Raw genomic sequence first — 27,972 nt, forward strand, 5'->3', positions numbered from 1 at the left:
TACTGCTCTGACGGGAAGGTAAATGGTGTTTCCGTGTGCTGTTCTGGTTCACCAGAAGCGACTTACTCATGCTGGCCACATGACCGGGAAGCTGTACGCGACATTTTTCCACCCTCGCCACATCAAGCAGTTGGTCCCTTACCTTTCTCGCCCTGACCTGGCCACAGTGATCCATACGACGGTCACCTTCAGGCTTGACTATTGTAATTCGCTCTACGCGGGACTGCCCTTGAAGCTGTCCCAGAAACTCCAGCGGGTGCAGAATGTTGCAGCGAGGCTCCTCATGGGGTCTCTGCCATGGGAGCATATTCGCCCAGTGCTTTTCCAGCTGCACTGGCTCCCGGTGGAGTACAGGGTCAGATTTAAGGTGCTGGTTTTGGCCTTTAAAGCCCTTCACGGCCTAGGACCCTCGTACCTACAGGACCGCCTCTCCCAGTATGCCCCACGGAGGACCTTAAGGTCCATAAATAGTAACACCCTAATGGTCTGGGCACTAAGGAAGTTAGATTGGCTTCAACCAGAGCCAGGGCCTTTTCAACACTGGCTCTGGCCTGGTGGAACACTCTGTCTCATAAGACCAGGGCCTTGCAGGATCTGATTTCTTTCCACAGGGCCTGTAAGACAGAGTTGTTCCACCTGGCCTTTGGCTTGGAGCCAATTTGATTCCCTCCCCCTCTTTCTTTTTCCTTTCTCCTCCTGTGATGAGGCTGTATTTTAATATTTTAACGTTTCAATATTTTAATGTTGTATTTTAATCTTGTTTTTAAGTTGTATTCATTCAACTTGTTTTTATTTTTGCTTCTTAGCCACCCTGAGCCCGGCCTTGGCTGGGGAGGGCAGGGTATAAATAAAAGTTGTTGTTGTTGTTGTTGTTGTTATTATTATTATTATTATTACGCCGGTTCCCTCAGCCAATAAAGCGAGATGAGCGCCTCAACCCCAGAGTCGGTCACAACTGGACCTAATGGTCAGGGGTCCCTTTACCTTTACCTTTACCTTACTGCGTTTTCAGGGTGTGGATTCAACATTTTTTTGACCAGTTTTAACAAGTATTCTACATTAATTCCTCCCTGAGGCTCTAATCCATTTCTCTTTATTGCAGATATTGATGTACTGGAAATCAAGAACAAGGGTGACCATAACAAAATCCCCACAATGGAGAAGCTGTATAAATATCTTGAAAATGGAAAAAGTTCCAATTCCACTTCCCATCAAGGAAATCTCATTAGGAAGAAACCCTATCAGTGCATGGAATGTGGAAAGAGTTTCGGACAGAGAGCCCATCTCACTTCCCATCAAAGAATTCATACAGGGGAGAAACCCTATCAGTGTGTGGAATGTGGAAAGAGCTTCAGTCAGAGCTCCTCTCTCACTTCCCATCAACTAATTCATATAGGGGAGAAACCCTATCAGTGCGTGGAATGTGGAAAGAGCTTCAGTAAGAGCTCCCATCTCACTTCCCATCAGAGAATTCATACAGGGGAGAAGCCCTATCAGTGTGTGGAATGTGGAAAAAGCTTTAGTCACAGTGGCCATCTCACTTGCCATCAAATAATACATACAACAGAGAAACCATATCAGTGCTTGGAATGTGGAAAGAGCTTCACTACGATCTCCTCTCTGAGTTCCCATCAGAGAATTCATACAGGAGAGAAACCCTATCAGTGTGTGGAATGTGGAAAGAGCTTCAATACGAGCTCTGATCTCACTAAGCATCAGAGAATTCATACAGGGGAGAAACCCTATCTGTGTGTGGAATGTGGAAAGAGCTTCATTGATAGCTCCTCACTCACTTCCCATCAAAGAATTCATACAGGGGAGAAACCATATCAGTGTGTGGAATGTGGAAAGAGCTTCACTCATAGCTCCCATCTCATTTCCCATCAAAGAATTCATACAGGGGAGAAACCCTATCATTGTGTGGAATGCGGGAAGAGCTTCAGTAAGAGATCCGATCTCACTAAGCATAAGAGAATTCACAGAGGGGAGAAACCCTATCAGTGTGTGGAATGCGGGAAGAGCTTCATTCAGGGCTCCCATCTCACTTCCCATCAAAGAGTTCATACAGGGGAGAAACCATATAATTGTTTGGAATGTGGAAAGAGCTTCGCTCAGGGCTCCCACCTCACTTCTCACCAAAGAATTCATACAGGGGAGAAACCCTATCAGTGTATGGAGTGTGGGAAGAACTTCAGGAAGAGCTCTGAACTCAGGTCCCATGAAAGAATTCACACAGGGGAGAAACCATATAATTGTTTGGAATGTGGAAAGAGCTTCGCTCAGGGCTCCCATCTCACTTCTCACCAAAGAATTCATACAGGGGAAAAACCATATCAGTGTGCGGAATGTGGAAAAAGCTTCAGTATGAATTCCTCTCTCACTTCCCATCAAAGAATTCATACAGGGGAGAAACCCTATCAGTGTGTAGAATGTGGAAAGAGCTTCACTGATCGCTCCTCTCTCAGTTCCCATCAAAGAATTCATACAGGGGAGAAACCCTATCAGTGTGTGGAATGTGGAAAGAGATTCCTTCGGAGCACTGATCTCACTTCCCATCAAAGAATTCATACAGGGGAGAAACCCTATCAGTGCGTGAAATGTGGAAAGAGCTTCAGGGACAGCTCCTCTCTTAATTCCCATCAAAGAATTCACACAGGGGAGAAACCCTATCAATGTGTGGAATGTGGGAAGAGCTTCAGGGACAGCTCTCAACTCAGTTCCCATCAAAGAATTCATACAGGGGAGAAACCCTATCAGTGCATGGAATGTGGAAAGAGTTTCAGGAAGAGGTCCTCTCTAACTTCCCATCACAGAATTCATACAGGGGAGAAACCCTATCAGTGCGTGGAATGTGGAAAGAGCTTCAGTGCCACCTCCCATCTCACTTCCCATCACAGAATTCATACAGGGGAGAAACCCTATCGGTGTGTGCAATGTGGAAAGAGCTTTAGTCAGAACTCCAATCTCACTTCCCACCAAAGAATTCATACAGGGGACAAACCCTGTCAGTGCGTGGAATGCGGAAAGAGCTTCAGGGATAGCTTTGATCTCATTTGCCATCAAAGAATTCATACAAAGGATGAAAAAGCTTTCATTGTACAGCTTTCAGTGCTAGGGAAAAACACACCTCTTGAACCAGGCCTTTGGCTGATTGACATGTAATGTCCTTTTAAAATGTGATAGGGAGGTGGGGATTACATGTTGGGGAGGTGTTTTTTGTTTTCATATTGTTATTTTATCTTGTAACCATCTTGAGACCTGTGGAATAGGAGCCAACTCGTAGAGGCCGAGGGGTCTTTGCCCCCCCAATAAAATATTTGAGGGGGGCACCCCCCCAGTTGATAGGCATTGGCATTCAAAGGGCATACACACACCACAGCATGTGACTGATTATGTGAGGTGTGCTCACTAAACCCCTTCTATATTTTATTCAAGTTGGTACCCCTGGTATAGGGAAGTATCGAAATTAAATAAATGCATAAATAAAATAATACCATCTTGGTTGCTTTCATTTGCACATGTTGCAGTTTGTCAATATTCTTCTTAATTATTATCATTTTTAATTATAGCTTAACCCACACACAGCCATAGATGCCAAGGTCATGAGGCCACCAACTGATGTGCCTCTCAAGGAGTGTTAGACAAATTCCCGGAGGAGGACAGGGTTCTGCTCTGGCTCCACAGGGAGAGGCAGCCAAGCTTCTGAAAAACAGTTGCTGGAAATCGCAGGAGGGGAAGAAAAGGGCTCTAGTGCTCGGATCCTGCTTGGGGGTTTCCTGCTGGGCCACCTGATCAGCCACTGTGAGAACAAGGCTAGATGGGCCCTTGGTTTTAGCAGCAGCCGGGCAATAGTCCTTTCTGGGCTCCTGAAAGGGCGCAGGAGGGAGCCAGGTGAGCCCAGCGCTTTCTCCAGCGGCCATCTGAAGATTTCACGGTGGTTCACAACATAAACATACAGGTTAAAACGGGTCGGCAAGTTTTACCTCGCCTGGGCCGGTTCACTCCCACGGAGATCGCTTCATGGGCTGGATTGCGTCTGCACAGACGATTTCCGGTGCCGCAGAAGCAAGTCCCCACTCCGCGCTGTGCCGGTTTAGCACAGTGCATGGGGACTTGCTGAGCGGGCAGCTCGATTTGGCTGGCGGCTCGTGGGCCGTTTAAACTACCCCTGTTGGCCACTTGCGGCCCATGGGCCACAGGTTGCCGACCCCTGGGTTAAAAGCTTTCTCAAAAACAAGTAAAGCTAGAGAAATCTCCCCATGTTTTGGATGGAATTCTTAACCCAAGGTACTATTTCTGGGTTAGTGGAGTCTGTAACCTGAAGCGTATGTAACCTGAAGCATATGTAACCCGAGGTACCACTGTATTTAGACCCTCAATTTGAGTAACTTGGGGGGCATCACTGGAATCAATTATGCTACAGGTACCATTAGGCATGCAATTTTCAAGTAAATGTATACAGTTTATTTTTCTTGGGTGTGACAATTAGTCTACAGAGGCATGAAGTCCTTGGTGCTTTACTTTATATTCACTTGCTAAGTACTGAAGTACTAAGTACTGTACTTTTCCGTGTATAAGACTAGGTTTCTTTTACTTTAAAATAAGGTTAAAAATCTGGGGGTGTCTTATACATGGATAGTGCATATGCCCAGTTTCTAAATTTGGGGTCCCCCAAAGTAGGGGGTGTCTTTTTTTTTTTTTTTTTAAATATTTTTATTTTTCCATATAAACACAATACAACAAACATAAACATACAAAAACAAAACAAAAAACATGTATCATTTCATATCCTAATTTCATATCCTATCTTCCCCGACTTCCTCATGCTTCCCCTTTCTGTATTCCAAATTCTTATCGATTGTTCAGCAAATCTTCCCTTATTTTAATTTAAATTTAGACTATTCTTCCTTATTTTCCTTGTCTTAACCATTGCTAATAGTAACCATTTACTTTCCAGTCCAACATCATTCTAACTTTCATTAACTTTATGATATTTCTTTAAATAGTCCTTGAATTTTTTCCATTCTTCTTGCGCTGCTTCTCTTCCCTGGTTTCGGATTCTGCTCGTCATTTCTGCCAAGCCCATATAGTCTATCACCTTCATCTGCCATTCTTCCAGTGTGGGTAGTTCTTGCGTCTTCCAGTACTTCGCAATAAGTATTCTAGCTGCTGTTGTAGCATACATAAAGAAAGTTATATCCGTCTTTAACACCCCTTGGCCGACAATACCCAAGAGAAAGGCCTCTGGTTTCTTGGGGAAAGTATATTTAAATACCTTTTTAAGTTCATTATAGATCATTTCCCAGAATGCCTTAATCTTCGGGCAGGTCCACCAAAGATGAAAAAATGTACCTTCAGTTTCTTTACATTTCCAACATTTGTTGTCAGGCACATGGTAAATCTTTGCAAGCTTGACTGGGGTTATGTACCACCTATATATCATTTTCATAATGTTTTCTCTTAAGGCATTACATGCCGTAAATTTTATCCCGGTGGTCCACAACTTTTCCCAATCAGCAAACAAAATATTATGACCAATGTCCTGAGCCCATTTAATCATGACCGATTTAACCGTTTCATCTTGTGTATTCCATTTCAGCAGCAAATTGTACATTTTGGACAAATTCTTAGTACTGGGTTCTAACAGTTCTGTCTCCAATTTTGATTTTTCCACCTGGAAGCCAATTTTACTGTCCAGTTTAAACGCTTCATTAATTTGATGGTAGTGGAACCAATCTCTCACCTTCCCTTTTAATTTCTCAAAACTCTGCAATCTCAATTTGTCCCCTTCCTTTTCCAAAATTTCCCAGTATCTTGGCCACTTGGACTCCATATTTAACTTTTTAACTGCCTTAGCTTCCATTGGCGACAGCCACCTTGGAGTTTTATTTTCCAGCAAGTCTTTATATCTGTCCCAGACATTTAGTAGTGCTTTTCTGACAATATGATTTTTAAAACTTTTATGTGCTTTAACCTTGTCGTACCACAAATATGCATGCCACCCAAAAATGTTATTAAAACCTTCCAAATCCAAAATGTCTGTGTTTTCAAGAAGTAGCCATTCTTTCAGCCAGCAGAAAGCTGCCGCTTCATAGTAAAGTTTAAAGTCTGGCAGGGCAACCCCCCCTCTTTCCTTTGAATCCGTTAGTATCTTAAATTTAATTCTGGGCTTTTTGCCCTGCCAGACAAATTTAGATATGTCTTTTTGCCACCTCTTGAAACAATCCATTTTATCAATTATTTGCAATGCTTGGAACAAAAACAACATTCTTGGCAATACATTCATCTTTATAGCTGCAATACGGCCTAACAAGGAAAGCTTCAAGTTGGACCAAATCTCCAAATCTTTTTTCACTTCTCTCCAAGTTTTTTCATAATTATCTTTAAACAAATTCACATTTTTAGCTGTCATATTTATACCCAAATATTTCACTTTTTTAACCACAGTCAACCCTGTCTCATTCTGGAACCTTTCCTTTTCTATCTGTGTCAAATTTTTCTCCAAAACCTTTGTCTTAGACTTATTCAATTTAAATCCTGCCATTTGACCAAACTCTTGAATTATTTCCAAAACTCTTTTCGTGCTAGCTTCTGGCTCTTGCAATGTAAGTACTAAGTCATCTGCAAATGCTCTCAGTTTATATTGTTTAGCTCCGACCTGAATCCCTTTAACCAACTGGTCCCTCCTAATCATATTAAGCAAAACCTCCAGGACCGATATAAAAAGTAATGGGGAGATAGGGCACCCCTGACGTGTCCCTTTTTCAATCTTGAACTCTTCTGTAACCACATTATTTACAATTAGTTTGGCTTTCTGTTCAGAGTATATTGCACCTATACCATTTTCAAACCCTTGGCCTACCCCCATCCCCCGGAGGTTCTTCAACATAAAACTCCAAGAAATGTTGTCAAAGGCTTTCTCGGCATCCACAAATATCAAAACAGCTTTAGTGTTTATGTTCACTTCCAGCTTTTCCAAAATGTCAATTATATTCCTTACATTGTTCGACAAGTGCCTTTTTGGGAGAAAGCCCGCTTGGTCCCCGTGAATCTCCTCCATCAAAACTCTCTTCAGTCTTTTTGCCAAAATATCAGCAAAGATTTTGTAATCCACATTCAATAACGAGATGGGTCGGTAGTTTTTAAGTTGGGTCTTTTCAGTCTCTGTCTTTGGTATAAGTGTAATGTAGGCCTCTCTCCACGTATCGGGTGCCCTTTTCCCTTCCATAATCTCATTGCAGACTTCCTTCAAAGGTTGTATCAACCCTTCCTTCAAAACTTTGTAGTATTTGGAAGTCAGTCCATCCGGTCCAGGGGATTTGCCCAGCGTCATGCCTTGAATGGCATCTTCTATTTCTTGTGCTGATATCTCCTGGTTCAATATTATCTTACTTTCATGCGAAACCTTTTTCAGCCCATTTTCCTCGAGGAACTGTTGTATGTCCATTTCTTTTTGCGGCCCTTGTGTGTAAAGTTGTCTAAAGTAGTTCTGAAAACAATTCCTAATTTCCGCTGGGTTGCTTATGTTTTTTCCTTCCACTTCTATATTTGTTACCGTGTTGAGTTTTTGTCTCTTCTTTATTTGCCAAGCCAGTAACTTGCCACATTTATCAGCAGATTCAAAAGTCTTTTGTCTCATTTGTTTAATTCTCCACTCTAATTCTTGATTCATCAGTTCCATATATTGTGTTTGATGAAATTTGATTTCTCTTAGAATCTCTTGGGATTTTGGCTTCGATCTTAATTGTTTTTCCCCTTCTTTTATCTTTTCCAAAATTCTCTCCTTTTTCTCATTTTGCTTTCTCTTCTTTAAAGTATTTTGCTGAATCAAAAACCCTCTCATCACGGCTTTGCTTGCGTCCCATACTATTCTTTTTTCTACTTCAGACCTTAAGTTGATTTCAAAATAGTCTTTCAAGGTTTTTTGGGCCTTCTTACAGATCTCCTCGTCTCTAAATAAGGTGTCATTCATTCTCCATCTGAAGGAACCAGTTGTTGTTTGCCTCATCACCATCTTTACAGCATTATGGTCGGAGAAAGTTTTTGGGCAGATTTCTACTTTTTTTATATTCGGAGCCATACTGCTAGTCACCCAGATTTGGTCAATCCTTGTCCATGTCATTTTGGCTTCAGAAAAGAAGGTTCCCTCTCTTTCTAATGGGTGTTTTGTTCTCCAAATATCAATCAAGTCCATATTGTCAGTCATTTCAAAAAAAGTCTTTGGTAGTCTTCCATCTTTTGTTATTACCTGTCTTTGTGCCTTGTCCATATTTGTTGAAACCACTCCATTCATATCTCCCATCAAAATTAAGTTGTAATCCATATGGTCCATCAAAATTTCATGCAACTTCTTAAAAAATTCAGCTTTCCCTTCGTTTGGTGCATAGATTCCCACTATCAAATACTTCTCTCCTTGAGATTGAATTTCAATTGCCAAATATCTTCCTTGATCATCTTTAAAAATTTGTTTCGGTTGCAATTTTTCTTTTGCATAGATCACCACTCCTCTCTTTTTTACTCTGTCTGAAGATATAAATTCCTGTCCCAGTCTTTTATTTATTAATAATTTTCTGTGTGCTCTTGTCACGTGGGTCTCTTGTAGGCAAATCAAGTCCAATTGGTCTTTCTTTAAGGCATGAAATATATTTTTTCTCTTCCTGGGAAAAAGTAGGGGGTGTCTTATACATGGGGGCGACTTATACACGGAAAAATATGGTACTTTGTGGACTTCAGCGTCAGGTCAATGAAGACAAGGTGCAGCTGCTGTACAGGGTGACATTAACTAGCACAAGGTGGTTCTATCAGTAGGCAGATAGGCTTGACGCTGCCCTATCTCTTTGCGGAGGATGCAATCCTAGGTTAGAAGTGAGTAGTTGCAAAGTAGCTTTCTGACACATTTGAGTAAGACCCATTTGTATAACTCCTGCTATTTCCATAAATGATATTTTTACTAGAGGGTTATGTGAATTGCTGAAACAGGCACACAGCCTAAAAGGTAAATACTGTTTAGGGAAGCTTTTAATATCTGAAGGACTATAGTATTTTAATATTTTGTTGGAAGCTGCCCAGAGTGGCTGGGGAAACCCAGCCAGATGGGCGGGGTATAAATAATAAATTGTTGTTGTTGTTGTTATGTTAAAGCTATGGTTTTCCCTGTAGTGATGTATGGAAGTGAGAGCTGGACTATAAAGAAGGCTGATCACTGAAGAATTTATGCTATTGAATTCTGGTGCTGGAGGAGACTCTTGAGAGTCCCATGGACTGCAAGTAGATCAAACCTCTCCATTCTGAAGGGAATCAGCCCTGAGTGCTCACTGGAAGGACAGATCCTGAAGCTGAGGCTCCAAGACTTTGGCCACCTCATGAGAAGAGAAGACTCCCTGGAAAAGACCCTGATGTTGGGAAAGATTGAGGGCAGAAGGAGAAGGGGACGACAGAGGACGAGGTGGTGGGACAGTGTTCTCGAAGCTACCAACATGAGTTTGACCAAACTGCGGGAGGCAGTGGAAGATGTTCTCTGGTCCAGGGGGTCACGAAGAGGGGGACACGACTAACAACTAAACAACAACATCATCATTATTATTATTATTATTATTATTATTATTATTATTATTACAAATATATGTATATATTGCCATTTTAGTGCAATTTCCTGTTTGCTTTGAGCCTTAATTCAAATCTCTGAATAGTTATTCTAAAATTCAGTTTACATTGCTAGACATCACGTGAGCAGTGGCGTAGCGTGGGTTGTCAGCACCCGGGGCAAGGCAAGTAATTTGCGCCCCCTAACCCGTGGATTTGCGCCCCCTAACCCTAACCCCCAGATGTTGCGCCCGCCCCCCCCTGCACCCCCCATGCTACGCCACTGCACGTGAGAGAAGTTTTTCAAAACTAAAATTAATCAAGAGTTATCTTAGGTCCATTATGAGTCAAGCTGAGCTCTCTGGCTTAGCCATCTTGTCAAGTGAAAACAAAGTAGCGAAAGGAATTGATTTTGATGATGTGATTTCAAAATTTGCAAGGAACAAAGCGAGGTGGGGATGTTTTGAGTGCTTATGCTAACAATGTTAAGTAAATAAACCAGAAAATAACACTAACAACTGTATCTTATTTTTCCTTCTTTTAATAATTTAAGGAGGGGGTGTTACAAGAAATTTTCCGCACCGAGACATTGCAAAACAGCCCCCCCCCCCATTGAGGGAGTGCTATAAACAGGCGAAGGGGGGAATTGCAACTGCCAGAAAAGGAGCTCAGCTCCGTTTGCGGGAGAAGCTGAGAAAACAGCGAAAGTGTCGATTCCAAGCGGATACAATGTATCTGGTATTGGCCCAATATTAGCCTATGTGAAAACTAGGGAAAGGAAAGTAGGGGGCGTCCCCCCAAAAGCATCTCTGGAAGTGCGCAATGCGCGCGACAGAGAAAAACGCAGAGGGGAGAGCTGGACGAGCTAGGCTTTGCAAGGGTTAAAGGGAACCGAGCTGCCTTCCTAGAGAGGAAGCAAGGGGGGGCCAGGTCCTCCAGAGCCAAGGCCCCTCCCTCCCCAGTCCTTTCCTGCAAGGAGGGGGGGCGTTGCTTTGGTGTCTCTCCTGCAAGGGCTGCCTCTCTGTCCCCCTCCTGGGATCTGGTGAGTCTCCTCTCTGGGATCTGGTGGGGGTCCCAGGGCTGCAGCAGGGGAGGAGGCCTGGGGGGCCTGATCTGCTCCTGCAGGGGGGGACCCCAAGTCAGGGGGGAGAGGGTCCTGCCAGGGAGGGGCCAGGTCTGCAACGCTCTCCTTCCTGCAGATCAGAGGATCCCAAACTCATTTGGTCTTTCGGAAAAAACTGACTCCCCCGAAATCTCCCTTCTTCAAACAAAGGAGTCCCTGGGACTTTAACTTTGAGTGACATGGTTCAGCCTCATTGCACAACGGAGGAAACATGTGCAAATGGTTTTCCAAAGCTGGACGAGGAGGTGGACTAGCCCCCCCCCCAAAAAGGTGGGAGAGAAAGGCCAGGAATAAAGAGAGGGATCCCAGCCCATAGTCTGGCTGCTGCATTGCGGACCAGCTGCCCAGTCGTCTCCAAGGGCAACTCCCAGGGCCGGATTTAGGTTTGATGAGGCCCTAAGCTCCTGAAGGTAATGGGGCCCTTTATATGTCCAGCTGTCCTTTGTCAGCAACAAATAGTCGCTGGGTTTTTTGTTGTTGTTGAATATATGCTGTATGGTTATTTATGGACCTAATAGTTATTTGCACCTGTTGCCATGCTACCAGTACTTGCAGAATGTAGACATCCTATATATAGAAATGAGCAAACCAGTGATATTTTAGGAAGCAGGCTAGCAGGCGGGGCCCATGACTTACATCATAGCAGCCTACACAGCACAAAACACTGTTGCTGTATGTAGGTTTTATTTTATCCAGGTTTTTTCCCTTTAATTTTTTTGGGGACCCCCCAAGAGAGTGGGACCCGAAGCTATATTTTGTTTAGCTTATAAATAAATCTGGCCCTGGCAGCTCCCCACGGAGGCCACTGCAGCAATCCCCTCAGACCCAGAGCAGTGGGAGAGAAAGGCCAGGAATAAAGAGAGGGATCCCAGCCCAGAGTCTGGCTGCTGCATTGGGGACCAGTTTCCCAGTGTCTCCCAGGGCAGCTCCACACAAAGGCCACGGCAGCAATCCCCTCGCACCCAGAGCAGGGCATCCCAGGACCACATCCTCTCTGTCCCAAAGGGATTGTTGCTGGAAAAGCAGCCGGAAATGGGCGCTGCTACTCACTGAGCCTCCAGGGACCTTGGCATCAATGGCTGTATGTGTGTGTTAAAAGAATATTAATAATAAATTACCCGCCTAAGATTCAAGGGAGAAGTCTTTGGTCCTGCCCAGTTGGCCCTCAGGGGGTTGGCCAGAAACATACCTGGCCCTCAAAGCAAAGAAAAAGGGACCCCACCCCAGGAGTCAGTCTTGAGAGCAGAGGAGATTCCAAGTGCAAGAAAAGGAGACAGAAGCAGGGGAGTGGGGGTGGGGGGGGAGCAAATCCTGAGGACCCCCAGGTGAGGACCCCCACTAGAGCCAAGCATCCATTTTTCACAAGATACAAATGACTCCCTTGTCAGTCACTTCTGACTTCATGCATTGACTGAAAGGATGGACAAACCAGGCTGATTCATCTTCCAGAAATCCCTTTAGTTGCCTCCACATTTTGCATTGCAATCTTCCTTCTAGGAGGCCTAGAGGCTGCTTCCTCCTCCTCCTTTTTCTTCTTCAGAAGATAGCTCACGGTTTGGGCTGTAGTGCGGTCCAGCCCTGGTTCCCAGCAAGACTCATCCATGCTTGCTCAGGGAACCTTTTTCTTCTCCTGATATTAGACAACTTTTGTAATGGAAAAATGTATTTGCTTTGTAGGATTTGCTAGAGCTTCTCATTCAGACAGACAGAACTTGGCAGAAGACCAAAGGGTTTCTTCCAATCTCTCAGAGGCTTCCTGAGAGCACAGATGGATGAACAAGACTCAGCTGGCCCTGGAGCAGGAAGGGGCCATGCCATCCAAACTGGGAGCAGTGGGGGATTCTGGGAAAACTCTGTGCAGAAGATCCTGGGTAAGGCGGACGCCCTCCACTCAGACGTGCGGAGCCAGCAGCTGAGGCAGTTCTGCTCCCAGGAGGCCAAAGGACCCCGAGAGGTTTGCAGCCGACTCTACCACTTTTGCCACCAATGGCTGAAGCCAGAAAGGCACACGAAAGCTGAGATGCTGGACCTGGTGATCTTGGAGCAGTTTCTGGCTGTCCTTCCACCGGAGATGGAGAGCTGGGTGAGGGATTGTGGAGCGGAGACGAGTTCCCAGGCGGTGGCCCTGGCCGAAGGTTTCCTCCTGAGTCAGGCAGAGGAGAGAAAGCAGGTGAGAGAGACTTTCCTCTGGATACTCCCAAGGGGCTCCAAACAGGACAAAGAACATCCCATAATGCTCTCCTAATGGCCCACCCTTTTCCTGGGAAGACATCCATGGAATGAGATCTAACACGCTAAAGCTTCTGTCTTTGTCATTCTCTTTCTAATATTTCTCCCCATTCTCTGTTTTGAATCCTTGTTGCTCTTTCAGGAAAAGGATCATTTTGAGGAAATGGACCTGGGTTCCTGTGAGGCAGAGAGGCCTCCGTTGGACACCAGAGAGAGGCCACTGGGTAAGGAGGAAGGTGGTTTTTCTCCATTTGGTTTCATTCTGTTAGTTTTCCAACTCCTGTGTGAATCCTTTTCATCTTTTGTTGGGGGATAGTTGGGGCCAAGAGCCCAGAGGAGGGGAAATATATATTTCTTTTTTATAAATGATTTTTATTTGTTTTGCATATAATCACATTACATAACATCGTATCCTCTTGTTTTATCTCTTTGGCTTGACTGAGCCTAACGACTTCCCTCCCTCCCGTCTGATGGTTTACAAAATTAAACTTTACAGCTTTACATTTTGCTTCGTTTCCTATCCTTGTTATATCATTACCTCTACCTGAATAGGTAGCAATTACACCTTACAGATCTTCAGATAACCCTGCTAATGATGTTACTTTCATACAGTTGTCGTTCAAATATAATACAAATTTGTTCCAGTCCTTTTGGAATGCTTGGTCTCACTGGTTCTGGATTCTTTCCCCCAGTTTCGCCAGTTCTGCAAAGTCCATCATTTTCATCTGCCACCCTTCTTTTGTTGGTAACTCCTGGTGTTTCCATCTTTGGGCTAACAAAATTCTTCCCACAGTTGTTGCATATAAGAACAATTTTTTATCTTGTCTCGGTATCTCTCTACCCACTATACTTCATAAAAAAGCTTCTGGTTTTTTAACAAAGGTGTCTTTAAACATTTTCTTTAACTCATTATATATCATTTCCCAGAAAGCTTTTACCTCTTTACATGTCCACCACATATGGTAAAAAGTACCTTCCTTTTCCTTACATTTCCAGCATTCATTTTTTGTTCTATACATTTTGGCCGGTTTAACTGGTGTTAAATACCACCTATTCATCATTTTCATAACATTTTCTTTAAGTGTACTGCATGCTGTGAAGTTAATACTTTCATTCCATAACCTCTCCCAATCATCTAACGGTATATTATGTCCAATATCTTTAGCCCAATGTATCATTACCAATTTTACCTCCTCATCTTTAGTATGCCATTCCAATAATAATTTATACATTTTTGACAATATTTTTTGTCTTATCATTTAATAAATCTATCTCAAATCTAGATATTTTTGTTTCAAAACCATTTTTCTTTTTATTCTCTTTAAACACTTCATTCATCTGACAATGATGCAACCAATCCCTCAATAATTATTTTGTTTCCTCAAAAGTTTTAAATTTCAACTGGTTTCCTTCCTCCACCACTAAATCTCTGTAGGTGGCTCATTTTTCTTCCATATTTATTTTTTTTAACTGCAATCACTTCCAATGGTGAGAGCCACCATGGAGATTTACGTTTTAATAGACTTTTATATCTATTCCACACCTCATGAATTGTCTTTCTTATAGTGTGGTTCAGGAATTCTTTTTGCATTTTTACCTTCTCATACAATAAATAGCATGCCACCCAAATCTGTTATCATATCCTTCCAGATTTAACTTGCTGTTGTTTGTTAAGGGATTGGATTTTGTTAAAGAATAGAGATCTGTTAGATTGGGAAATATTTTTCTTCACAACTAACATCTCTAATGCACCCAAATATCCAAATGCACTCAGCAGGCGAGACTTTCTCAAAGGCGCCTGTGTAGTTTGAGATGCACTGATTCACCTGTGAGAGAAGCAGGCACTCTGGGCCTCCCCCTTACCTTTTTCCTCTTGCAGGTGACACAGTGATACTGGTTAGACCTCTTCATCCATCTCTGAATGGGGACAGAATGGAAGCAGCGGCTGTGGAACCAGATCAGGTCAGGGGAAGCTGCCTTGTGGGGACAGAGGCCAAGGGGTGGAACAAGGAAACAAGGAGTGGTGGTGAACAGCAGTGTTGTCTCAGAGGAGGACATTTCCTTTTTTATTTCAGGGTCCAGTGTGCTTTGAAAATGTTGCTGTTTATTTCACGGACGAGGAATGGGGTTTGCTGGATCCTAACCAGAGAGCTCTGCATAAGGATGTCATGGAGGAGAATCATGAGATTGTGGCCTCTCTTGGTAAGGCTCCTGTCAGGTCTGGCAAGGCTCCCACACACAAGAAGCGACAGGCTGGAAGTTTTACTTTCTAATTTATTAAGCAATTACTGAGCCCAGCTTCTGTAACACATCAATCACTACCAGAGTCACTTGCTGCACTAAACTTCCGTCAATTTCCCAGGCAACCTAAATTCCACCTCCGGGTCCCCCTGTTTCTGGTCCTGCGCAAAGCTAACGCCATATTATTTCTTCTAGTTTTCAGGGAGTCTGCTTCTGTTAGCTCCCCTTTGTCTAGAGTGGATTCTAACGGTTCCCCTCCTCCGGTGGCTTGCTCTGTGTTGTTTTGACGTTCCACAGGCTGCGTTCCAGAGCTTGTCTCTTCCTGACTATGCAAAGGACTCCAGTTCCTGCTTCCCCGACTTTGCACTCCCTCCTCTCTGGATTTCTCGCTTTCTGTCAGAACAAAAGCATCCCTGACATCACCCCCCTCCAAGCCCCCTCTCCTCTGCAGCCTCGCTGCCTGCCATGGAGGGCTCTCAAGACTGGCCTCCACCATCCCTCAGTCTCCTCTGCTTTTTCTCTTCCTCACTGAGGTCTGCCTCCACCCTCTACGTTTGGGCTTGTGTGGTGAACGACGGTCAAACTGTCTCTTCAAGTCGGGGGCGTGCACATTCTCACTTTTCTCCCATGAATTTTCCTCAGCCGTATAGCCCTTCCAGGAAACTAAATACTGTAACTTCCTCCTGTGAAACCTAGAACCCAGTATCTCCACAAGCTCATACTCCTCTTGGTCATTAACCAGGACTGGAGGAGGCGGTGCCTGCCTAGGTTTCTGGTACTGGTGTGCCGGAACAAATGGTGATAGGAGTGCCCTGTGGAAAACAGGATGGATTTTCATGGAGTTAGGCAACTTAAGCCTGAACGATACAGGGTTAATCTGTTCTACTACTTCAAAAGGCCATAACCTCCGTGGCTCCAGTTTCTTGCACCGCCACTTCATGGGCAAATCTTTCGCTGACAACCATACTTCACCCCCCACTTTAATCTCCTTGCCCTGCTGCCTATGCTCCTCAGCACCCTTCTTGTATGTGGCCTTAGCCACGTCTAGTTTTTCCCACATTCAAGTTCAAGTCCCACATTCAAGTTTCCCACATTCAAATTCAAGTCCCACATTTCTTCCATGAATTGTTTTGCTGCTGGTACAGATTACTCCACGGATCAGGAAATGCCCTCGGGTGTCGTCCGTGGTTGGTGGCAAATGGAGTCTGCTGTGTATACAGTCTGCTGTGTAGGCATGTGCACAGCATTGTTGTAAGTGAACTCTGCCAGGCTCAACTTGTTCACCCAGTCACCTTGCTGATAGTTCACCTAACAATGAAGGTACTGCTGCAACGTCGCATTGGTTTTCTCTGACTCTCCATTGGTTTGTGAGTGCCTTGCCGATGTCAGGCACACCTCTACATCCAACAACTGCATTAGTCTCCTCCAAAATTGGGAGGTAAATTGTGCCCCTCTATCAGAGATTACCTTCAGAGGTAATCCGTGCAGCTTTTAACATGGTCCACAAACATCCTGGCCATTTCTTGAGCAGATGGCAGTTTCTGGCAGGGCACAAAGTGTGCCATTTTCATGAACAAGTCTACTACTATCCATTTATAGTCTGTTTCTGCGAGGCCGGAAGATCCGTGATGAAGTCCATCGCAACTGCTTCCCATAGTCCTTGTAGTATCAGTAGTGGCTGTAGCAATCCCATCGGCATGCTCTCACATACTCTCTCGTCCCTTATATCTTTGACCACCAAAATTGTCTCTTCAAATTACAGAGCCTCGTAGTGTCCCAAATGACCTGCTGTGGGATTGTTGTGACACTGCTGTAGCACTCTGGTGCATACTCCCCTTCTGGAATGTAAATCACCTCTCCGTTGAACAGCAAGGCTTCTCTCTTGGTGAAACCCTCGGCTGCATCCTCACCTCTCTGTATTGCCTCGAACTTGCTTTGCACGAAGCCATCCGTTGCCGTCTGTCTTTCAAAGTCTGCAGTTTCCGCCATTGGCGTCGCCGGCAGTTGTAATTGCTCCAGTTTCAGAATATGTCTCGGTCCGGTGTTTAACTCCCCCTCCAGATAGTTTGGCTTTTGGGACAGGGCATACACCCTCTTGATCTGGTGCCCTGGCATGTATCAGATTTGGAAGTTGAACTGAGCAAAAAACTGCGCCCATCTGATTTGCCTCTGGTTCAGGTGTCTTGCCATTTGCCAGTATTCTAAGTTCTTGTGGTCTGTGCACACCTCCACTTGGTGTTGTGCCCCTTCAAGGAAGTGTCTCCAAACTCTTATGGCCTCTCTTATGGCAAGCAGTTCTCTCTCCCAAATGGTGTAGTTCTGTTCCAAAGTGTTCAGCTTCCTGGAGTGGAAGGCACATGGCCTCAGATCACTCTGGCTGTTCTCTTGCAGTAACACCACTCCTATGGCTCTTTCTGATGCATCCATTTCCACCACCAATGGTCGGTGTGGGTCTGCGTGGTGCAGATACTCTTCTGCGGCAAACATCTCCTTGAGCCTCTCAAATGCATCTTGGGCCTCTGCTGTCCACCTGAACAGCTTTTTGCCTCTCAGTCCGTAAGCAATATCCCCAAAACTCCACTTCCTTGATGTGAAACTGGCACTTTTCCAGCTTCACATAGAGGTTGTGTGTCCTCAGTCTGTGCAGCACCTCCGTCACATGCTGCGTGTGCTCTTCTGGGTTCTCTGAATAACTCAAGACATCATCTAGATAACACAGAACTGTATTGTCCAATAACCCTGCCAGTATGTGATTGATGAATGCCTGAAATGTGGCTGTGCCCAAATGTAACCCAAATGGCATAACTAAGTATTCAAAACTTCCATATCTGGTAATAAATGCCGTTTTCCACTCATCACCTTGTTTCACTTGTATCAAGTTATACGCCCCCCTCAGGTCCAGCTTGGTGAAAATTTTCACTGACAATAACCTCTCCAGCAGGTCACCAATATGGGGCAAAAGGTACTGGCTGGGAATCATGAGGTGGTTGGTTTTTCTATAGTCCACCACAAGACGGCGTTCTGGGGTGTCCTTCTTGTTCACAAAGAACACTGGTGACCCACCAGGCACCTTGACAGCCAAATAAACCCATGCTCCAAGTTCTTCAGAAATTCCCTGAAATCGGCCAATTCCTTCTCCAACATGGTGTATAGACGACTGGTGGGCAACTGGGCACCAGGCAGCAGGTCTATCTTACAGTTGTAAGGTCTGTGAGGAGGTAGCCTGTCCACCTCCTTTTCACAGGACACGGCTCTGTAAGCCTTATACTGCAGGGGTATGGAACTCTCCTCCTGTGAGTTCCCCCCCCCCCTGCCCCTTTGGCTCCTGCCTCTGTTGGTGCCTGGAACCCTAGGCAGTGTGCTTGGCAGTTGTTGTTGTTAAGTCGTTTGGTCGTTACCGACTCTTCGTGACCCCCTGGACCAGAGCATGCCAGGCACTTCTGTCCTCCACTGCCTCCCGCAGTTTGGTCAAACTCATGCTGGTAGCTTCGAGAACACCATCCAACCATCTCGTCCTCTGTCGTCCCCTTCTCCTTGTGCCCTCCATCTTTCCCAACATCAGGGTCTTTTCCAGGGAGTCTTCTCTTCTCATGAGGTGGCCAAAGTATTGGAGATCAGCTTCAGGATCTGTCCTTCCAGTGAGCACTCAGGGCTGATTTTCTTAAGAAACGCTTGGCAGTAAGCTGATGCAAATGTTACGGAACGCAGCCCCCATGCTATTACTGGATCATGCTTAGTGAGCTACATTATTCCCAAGACTAGGGGGTAGCTAGCTAACTTGGTGATATGAAACACCATCGCCTTCTTGTGGCCTGACAGCTCCACCCCCATAGTCTGTGTGGCATAGGCAACTTGCCCCCCCAATGGTCTGCCATCAATTGTTTGCACTTCCAATGGGGCTTCTAGCCACTGTGTGCCCAGCTTCTGCTGCTCCACAAAGTCTGAGTCTAAAAAGTCCAGGGAAACCCCTGAGTCTATGAGCCCTGCACCCTGCAGCCATCTGGGAGTCATAGCGTCACCGGCACAGCAATTTGAGGGATGAGTGTTTCAACCTGAGGCCCTTTCATCCCAGCCGCCGGCCTCCTTCACGGACTGTGGCCTTCCATTTCCCGCTTGTGCCTCTTCAAGCTGTGATCCTCCCTCATGCAGGGCCCAGGCAGGGAACTCCCCACCTTTTGACTTGAGCACTGTCTTGCCAAATGTCCAGCTTTGCCACATGCAAAGCAACGTCTGGTCTCTTGATGACGTCTGCCCCCCTCCACCCATGCCGCTCCCGGATTCCCCTTCCCTGCTGAGCCCAGTTGCATTGGTTCAGGAAGGTCCTCCTGTCTGGGCGTATCAACTCTTGGCTCTGGAGTGTTAGGGATGTGGTTTTTCACAAACATCAACCGTCCCTGTCCTTTCTTCTTGAGCATCCTCCGCTGCTGTCTTAGACCCAGTTGTAGGGAAGCATGGCCTAATTTCTCCAGAGATTCTAGGGGCGCCATTCTTGATAATTCATCCAGTATAGATTCATTCAATTCTGCCTGATATAAGGCAGCTAAAGGAGCACTGTTTGGCTGACAGCCAAGCTTTGGAACCAGCAAATTGAAAGCAGCCCAAAAACCAGAGACTGTTTTACTGCCTTGGCACAGATTCAGTAACTCCTGCTCGGCTGTCACATTTTTCAGGGGTTTTTGAAATATTTTATCCATCATCAACGTAAACTCCCTCAAATTTGCGGGGGCACTGTGTTTGCCTGCTGTAAGGGGAACTGTCCAAGCTTTTGCATCTCCGCCTAGCAAGCTGATTATATAAGCCGATCAGAGCTAAATTCTGCCTCCCTGATGTCTGATAGTACACACCCCGGAAATGATCTCTTTCAGCTTCTGCCTTCTGGAAGAAGGTATAGGGTTATAAAGGCCAGGACTAGCCGCCTGAGAAACAGTTTCTACGCAAATGCATTTCTGGTTCTAAACGCAGCATAAGGGGTATCTGTAGTATAGTGTATTTTAAAATGGGGTTTTAGAGTTTTTAGGGGTTTTTGAATGTTTTATGTAGTTTTGTAGTAGTTTGATGTAGTTTTTATGTAGTTTTATGTAGTTTTGTGGTAGTTTGATGTAGTTTTTATGTAGTTTTATGTAGTTTTTCAATTTCATTGTTCTGCAAGGGACAATGACAATAAAGATATCGTAATTGTAATCGTAATCGTCCATAAAATAAAGCAATTCCGTTCTGAAGGCATGATACTCCTCTGGTTTGCCGGACTACTGGGACGGGCTTGCAAAAGAAGTCTTATGTGCTCTGAGAGCTCTCTGTCTGCAGCTGCAGTCTCTGTTCTGAGAATGCTCCTGGTAGCGTATCTAGCTGCGATTTCAACTGCCAGCTGTATTGCCGGAGCTCATCAAGGGGGTCCCTTATCTAGGCTAGTCCCTCTCCCACTCCTCCGGCCCCTTCTGGTCCCCCGGCCCATTGTACTTGCCACTCTCTGGGGTCCATCAGTGTGAGAGAGGTTGAGTGCAGCAAGCTGTGAGGTCTGGTAAGGCTCTCCCAAACAAGACATGGCAGGCTGGAAGCTGTTTTATCTTCTGATTTATTAAGCAATTACCAAGCTCAGTAGCCTGGCTTCTGTAATACATCAATCACTACCAGAGTCAGTTGCTGCACTGAACTTCCGTCGTTTTCCCAGGCAACCTAAATACCACCTCTGGGTCACCCTGTTTCTGGTCCTGTGCAAAGCTAATACCTTATTCTTTCTTCTAGTTTTCAGGGAGTCTGATTTTGTCAGCCCCCCTTTGTCTAGAGTGGATTCAAACGGTTCCGCTCCTCCTGCGGCTTGCTCTGTGTTGTTTTGACATTCCACAGGCTGCGTTCTAGAGCTTATCTCTTCCTATACGAAGGGCTCCAGCTCCTGCTCCCCCCAGTTTGCACTCTCTCCTCTCTGGATTTCTCGCTTTCTGTCAGAGCGAAAGCATCCCTGACAGCTCCCTTTGGGATCAAAATATCTGTTTTAAAATTCAAAGCAGCTCTCTGTGATGAACCTCATATATTTTCACAGAACTCAATAACAAACGGGATTACAATATTCCCACAATTAACCTTGAACAGTAAATTACTGTTTTTTCTGTGAATGTTCTTCCTCCAGTTACAGCTTCTTAAACAATGATCAAGCTGGTCTGAACTACCTAGACCATTTTATCTGTAAACTTCAGAGTTGTTAGGGAAGTTTAAGTAGCTTCTGTCAGGTTTTCTGTTTTTGTTTGTGCTCCTGTCAGTCCATGGTTGACGAAAGAGAAGACTGACATTAGAAACAGAAGGGATGCCATGATGGAGCCAAACAAAATCCGTTTGAGAGAAGAGCCAGGCTTATCAAATCACAGGTTCTCCCCAGGATGTTGATCCCCATTAATTAATGCACCCAACCCTTCAGAAAGCCATCCATCTAACCCACTTGTGTTATTCCTCTGTGACCAATGTTAAAAGGTATTCTTCATTAATTTCTCCCTGAGGCTCTAATCCATTTCTCTCTTCATTGCAGGTAGTGATGAACTGGAAATGAAGAACAAGGGTGACCATGACAAAATCTCCACAGTGGAGAAGAAGTATAAATATATTGAATGTGGAAAACGTTCCCATTCCTCTTCCCATCAAAGAAATCCCATTGGGAAGAAACCTTATAAGTGCTTGGAATGTGGAAAGAGCTTCAGTCAGAGCACCCATCTCACTTCCCATCAAAGAATTCATACAAGAGAGAAACCATATAATTGTTTGGAATGTGAAAAGAGCTTCAGTAACAGCTCCTCTCTCACTTCCCACCAGAGAATTCATACAGGGGAGAAACCCTATCAGTGCGGGGAATGTGGAAGGAGCTTTAGTCAGAGTGGCCATCTCACTTCCCATCAAAGAATTCATACAGGGGAGAAACCCTATTTGTGTGTGGAATGTGGAAAGAGCTTCAGTAAGAGCTCCCTTCTCACTTCCCATCAAAGAATTCATACAGGGGAGAAACCCTATCAGTGTGGGGAATGTGGAAAGAGCTTCAGTAACAGTTTTTCTCTCACATCTCATCAAAGAATTCATACAGGGGAGAAACCCTATCATTGTGGGGAATGTGGAAAGAGGTTTAGTCAAAGTGGCCATCTCACTTCCCATCAAAGAATTCATACAGGTGAGAAACCCTATCAGTGCATGGAATGTGGAAAGAGCTTCAGTGTGAGCTCTTATCTCACTTCCCATCGAAGAACTCATACAGGGGAGAAACCCTATCAGTGCATGGAATGTGGAAAGAGCTTCAGTCAGGGATCCTCTCTCACTTCCCATCAAAGAATTCATACAGGGGAAAAACCCTATCAGTGCACGGAATGTGGAAAGAGCTTCAGTTGGAGCAGCGATCTAACTTCCCACCAAAAAATTCATACAGGGGAGAAACCCTATCAATGTTTGGAATGTGGAAAGAGCTTCAGTTTGAGCTCCTATCTCACTTCCCATCAAAGAATTCATACAGGGGAGAAACCTTATCAGTGCATGGAATGTGGAAAGAGCTTCAGGAAGAGCTCCCATCTCACTGTGCATCAAATAATTCATACAGGGGAGAAACGTTATCAGTGCATGGAATGTGGAAAGAGCTTCAGTACAAACTCCTATCTCACTTTCCATCAAAGAATTCATACAGAGGAGAAACCCTTCATCATATAGCTTTAGGAGCCAGGCAAATCCATATCTTTCTAACCAGGCCTTTGGCTGATTGACATCTAATGCCCTTTTAAAATGTGGTGGGGATGGGGGTTACAGATGTGTATTTTGTGGTTTTATATTGTGTTTTTATCTTGTAACCATCCTGAGACCTGTGGGTGTAGGAAATAGGAGCCAACTCTTAGAGGCCATCAGGTCTTTCCCTCCCCAATAAGATATTTGAGGGGGGCACCCCCCAGTAGATAGGCATTGCCATTCAAATGGTGTGCATCATCATCATCATCATCATAATTTATTATTTATACCCCGCCCATCTTGCTGAGTTTCTCCAGCCACTCAGGGCAGCTCCTAATCGAGTGTTACAAACAATACAGCATTAAATATTAAAAACATCCCTAAATAGAGCTGCCTTCAGATGTCTTTTAAAGATAGGATAGCTGCTTATTTCCTTCACTTCTGAAGGGAGGGTGTTCCACAGGGTGGGCGCCACTACCTAGAAGGCCCTCTGTCTGGTTTCCTGTAACCTCACTACTCGCAATGAGGGAAGCGCCAGAAGGCCTTTGGCGCTGGATCTCAGTGTCCGGGCTGAACGATGGGGGTGGAGACGCTCCTTCAGGTATACAGGAACATGTGATTGATTGTGCAAGGCGGGCCTTACCTTGCTCCCCACCAATATTTTATTCAAGTCATCACCACTGTTTCGGGTGGTATTCAAATTAAATAAAGACATAAATCGCCTCCCTTTACACATGTTCCAGCTTGTCAATATCCTTATTTATCATCATTTTAAAATTTATGTGCCTTTCATTTGAAGATTTCACAACATAAACATAAGGATGAAAGCATGACTTTCTCAAAAACAAGTCATGCCAGAAAAACCTCTCTCTTTCTTTTTTCTTTTTTCAATGGAGTTACAAACTTCATTGATCAGGGGACTTCTGTGGAAATAGTGCATCTTTCTTTCAGTATGGCTTTTGACGAAGTCCCCCATGATATTTTTGCGAGGAAGCTGGTAAAATGTTGACTGAACGAGGTAACTGTTAGCTGGATTTGACTGACCGAACCCAAAGAGGACTCCTTCATGGTTCCTCCTCATCCTGGGGGAAAGTGCCAAAGAGGGCTGCTGCAGGGTTCTGTCCTGGGCCTGTTGTTGTTCAACGTCTTGATAAATGACATGGATGAAGGAACTGATGGGATGCTCATCAAATTTGCAGACAACACCAAACGGGGAGCGAGGCCAATGTGGCAGAAGGCAGAATCAGATCAAGTGCAGGAATAGTACCACTTTAATTTGCCTAGAATACTGTGTTTAGTTCTGGGCACCACAATTTAAGTATCTTAAATTTTGTTTGCCTGGGGAAATCAAGAGGGTGGGGGGAACACTATCCATATTCCTTTTATAACACGTGGCCAATGTTTATTGAATACATATATTGTTAAGACTGTTGCCGGAATCCACCCAGCACTCAAGGGAAGATGTGTTGTGATCTTTTCGAGTAATCAAATGAAACTTGTAGCACATGGCAGGATGAAAGTCTTCAATTTCATCAGGACAAGTTATTTGTTTTTTACTGTTGTAACCATTGCTTTCTGAAAATTCATCTTCTATACTATGAAGATAAATCAAAGTAATTAAAAAAAGAGAGAAGGGGAAAACGTGCACTATTCCATTAATCTGCCTGCATGTGTTGAGTGTTATTTGGAGACTGTAATTTCAGTAATTTCACATTATCTATGTGTTTCTGTGTGTTCAGCACACATGATTGCAGGTGAGACTGAATAAAACACTTCCTAGGAAATTCCCTTTGACTGCTTCTGTATTGTTTCAAATGTGACTTCACTTACACATAAGATCATATTTATTGCTGGAAAATCATGTCATCGTTGGCTCCTTAATCTCTACCCCAACAAACCCTGCACTTAACATGAGTTATTTCTTTCCCGCAATTTCTTAGGTGGAAATAACTGATATTGGAAAGGAAGAAACGAGGTACACCTTTTCCCTCAAATTTTTGGACGAGGTTAAAGTGGGAAATCCCAAGGGAGATTTTGCTTAACCGAGCTTCAATTCAGCAGGTGAGACTGGATTTTCACAGGGCACAGCTACAGAATAATGATAGAAAGTTCTCCAACCTTGGCGGGTGGGCGGAGTTTCTTTTCAATTGTTTTTATTGATTTTCCAGATTATTACAAGTCATTGCCAAATTAATTCAATTCAGTACAGTTTTCCAAAACATGTTTCCCACTCTCCTTCTAAGATATTATGGTAATCATTCACTTCTTTCAAAGCCAGCATCCATCTGTGTTTTTATTTATCTGTTGGAATAGGACAGAACTCACTCATTGTGCTAGTTAAGAAGGTCTGCCCTGAGGCACATCAGGACAAAAGCCGATAAAGTAGTTCAAACACAGCAAACAGCCCTAAAACATCCTTAAACATACGCTGGGAAAGATAGAAATAAAATAAGCATAGTTTGGATGGCCATCTGTCCTGGATGATCTAGCTAAGATTCCTGCATTGGGTCCCTCTTAAGATTCTGTGAGGAGACCAACCGCATGGATTCCAATAGAAAATTCTTTTAAAATCATTTATGGACATTTAAAAACCTTTGGAGAAGTAGTCTCCCTTGCTTTGAACATGATTGTCTATGCTTTGCACTCTGTAGGAAGGCCTATTCATAAAGAAGCAAGTTTTCTTGCCTCAGCTTTATTTTGTAAAGGTAAAGGTAAAGGTACCCCTGCCCGTACAGGCCAGTCATGTCCGACTCTAGGGTTGTGCGCTCATCTCACTTAAGAGGCCGGGAGCCAGCGCGGTCTGGAGACACTTCCGGATCACGTGGCCAGCGTGACGAAGCTGCTCTAGCGAGCCAGCACCAGCGCAGCACATGGAAACGCTGTTTACCTTCCTGCTATAAAGCGGTACCTATTTATCTACTTGCACTTAAGGGTGCTTTTGAACTGCTAGGTGGGCAGGAGATGGGACCGAAAGACGGGAGCTCACCCCATCGCGGGGATTCGAACCGCCGACCAGGCGATCGGCAAGTCCTAGGCGCTGAGGTTTTACCCACAGCGCCATCCGCTGTGCCCAGTGTCAAATTAGTCTTCTGGACCCCATCTCTTTGACATCTGACGGGAGGGCGTTCCACAGGGAGAAGGCGTTCCACAGGGAGAAGGCCCTCTGCCTGGTTTCCTGTAACTCTCACAGCGAGGGAACCGGCAGAAGATCCTTGGAGGAGGACCTCAGCATCTGGGCTGAACAATGGGAGTGAAGATGCTCCTTCAGGTATACTGGGCTGAGGCTGTTTAGGGCTTTAAAGGTCAACACCAACCTGCCCTGTATTCATAATGTACTTGCACCTCCATGGACAGCTGTGAGTCTGAGATTACTCCCAGGCTGCACACTTGGTCCTTCAGGGGCACAGTTACCCCTTTCAGGACCAGGGAGTCACTCACACCCACCCCCGTCCCCCTAAAACAGTACTTCTGTCTTGTCAGGATTCAATTTCAATCTGTTAGCCACCATCCATCCTCCAACGGCCTCCAGACACTCACACAGGATATTCACTGTCTCCACTGGTTCTGACTTAAAGGAGAGGTGGAGCTGGGTATCATCCACATACTGGTGGACACCCAGCCCAACCCCCCTGATTATCTCTCCCAGCGGCTTCATATAGATGTTGAAAAGCATTGGGGAGAGGACAGAGCCCTGAGGCACCCCACAAGTGAGAGCCCACCACCACTTTCTGGACATGACCCAGGAGGAAGGAGCAGAACCACTGTATAACTGTGCCCCCAGCTCCCAACACCTCTAGCTGGTCCAGAAGGATGGTATCAAAGGCCGCTGAGAGATCCAGCAGAACTAGGAAACAGCTTTCACCTTTGTCCCTAGCCCGCCGGAGATCATTGACCAGTGCAACCAAGGCAGTGTCACTCCCATGATGAAACCTATGGCAGAAGACACATCACTCCCTATTCTTCCCTAACTTCAAAATGCTGCATATCCTTTGCCGAATCTGCCGGGTCTTCACACTGTACACAATGGGATTAAGAAGTGGTGGGACTGCAACATAGATGTTGGCCATCAGCATGTGAACAATGGGGGAAAGGTGCTTCCCGTATCGATGTGCCATACTTACGCCAATCATTGGGACGTAGAAAATCAAGATGGCAGCAATGTGGGAGACGCAGGTGTTGAGAGCCTTCAGACATTCTTTGCGGGAGGCAATGCTCAAAGCAGCCCTCAGGATCAGGACATACGATACAAGAATGACGAGAGCATCCAACACTACAGTGCACATGACTACTATCAAACCATATAGGACGTTGACTCTGGTGTCTGCACAGGCTAACTTCATGGCATCTTGGTGGAGACAGTAGGAGTGAGAAAGGACATTGGATTTGCAGAAAGGGAGACGCTTAATAAGAAAGGGGATGGGGAAACAGACAGACAGGCCTCTTGAAAAGATAATTATACCAATTTTCACAATTACAGAATTTGGGAGACGTGACCTGTATCTCAGTGGATCACGGATGGCAATGAATCGGTCAAAAGCCATTGCCACAAGAATGCCAGACTCTGCCCATTGAAATATATAGATAAAGAACATCTGGCTGATGCAGGCGTTGAATGGGATTTCCCCAGAGTCAAACCAATAGACTCCCAGCATTGTTGGCATGGTGGACATGGAGAGGCCCAGATCTGAGCAGGCAAGCATGGAAAGGAAGAAATACATAGGTTCATGGAGGCTTTCGTCACTTTTAATGACATAGAGGATCGTGAAATTCCCAAGCAGAGTCAGGGCGTAGAGCACAAACAGTGGGAAGGCCACCCAAGAGTTTTTCTCCTGCATCCCAGGGATGCCAATCAGGACAAAGGTTTGGTGGCTCACAAGGCTGCTGTTGAATCTGGTGATGGAGGACATTGTTCCCCAAGTGTATTTGGTGGGAAAATGCTAAGTTGTAATAAGCTGTGAATATTTGCTATAGAGGACTTTGGGAAATACTCAAGTTGTAGGCAAGTGTTCAGGTGCTTTCTCTGTGCCTGAGAGTGGAGCCCCAAACTTATTCAGGGAAGGAAAGTTAGTCCTCAGTGCTCATCCTGTCCTGTGCAGATAAGCTCCCCAACT

General features: G+C 44.9%; 4 protein-coding genes across 8 annotated transcripts in view; 3 read left to right on the plus strand and 1 right to left on the minus strand.

Moving 5' to 3' along the window:
* The window catches only part of LOC310760686 (uncharacterized protein), a 57,872-nt gene extending 54,355 nt beyond the window's left edge, over window positions 1-3,517 (plus strand). For all 5 annotated transcript variants that reach the window (XM_083609663.1, XM_083609664.1, XM_083609665.1 and 2 more), the window contains one exon: window positions 1,103-3,517. In XM_083609663.1, the coding sequence (XP_083465789.1) occupies window positions 1,103-3,162 (2,060 nt within the window). In that variant the 3' untranslated portion in view covers window positions 3,163-3,517. The remainder of the gene's footprint in view (window positions 1-1,102) is intronic.
* LOC310760877 (olfactory receptor 51G1-like) overlaps window positions 1-27,972 on the plus strand; it is a 166,317-nt gene that overhangs the window by 32,341 nt on the left and 106,004 nt on the right. The gene's annotated exons all lie outside the window — the stretch shown is intronic.
* The window catches only part of LOC310760833 (uncharacterized protein), a 199,768-nt gene continuing 184,580 nt past the window's right edge, over window positions 12,785-27,972 (plus strand). The window contains exon 1 of the mRNA XM_083610035.1: window positions 12,785-12,875. The gene's annotated coding sequence lies outside the window, so the exon portion shown is untranslated. The remainder of the gene's footprint in view (window positions 12,876-27,972) is intronic.
* Window positions 26,401-27,873, minus strand: LOC310760878 (olfactory receptor 51H1-like). Its single transcript, XM_083610090.1, has one exon. The coding sequence runs from the start codon at window positions 27,766-27,768 to the stop codon at window positions 26,809-26,811; it is 960 nt and encodes a 319-aa protein (XP_083466216.1). The 5' UTR covers window positions 27,769-27,873; the 3' UTR covers window positions 26,401-26,808.

The sequence above is a fragment of the Podarcis filfolensis genome (assembly GCF_964270895.1).
Source record: "Podarcis filfolensis genome assembly, chromosome: 4".
Taxonomy (NCBI): domain Eukaryota; kingdom Metazoa; phylum Chordata; class Lepidosauria; order Squamata; family Lacertidae; genus Podarcis; species Podarcis filfolensis.

What these genes read in the sequence shown, in the direction of transcription:
- LOC310760878 (XM_083610090.1), bottom strand. Translation starts at nt 27,768, where the DNA reads ATGTCCTCCATCACCAGATTCAACAGCAGCCTTGTGAGCCACCAAACC.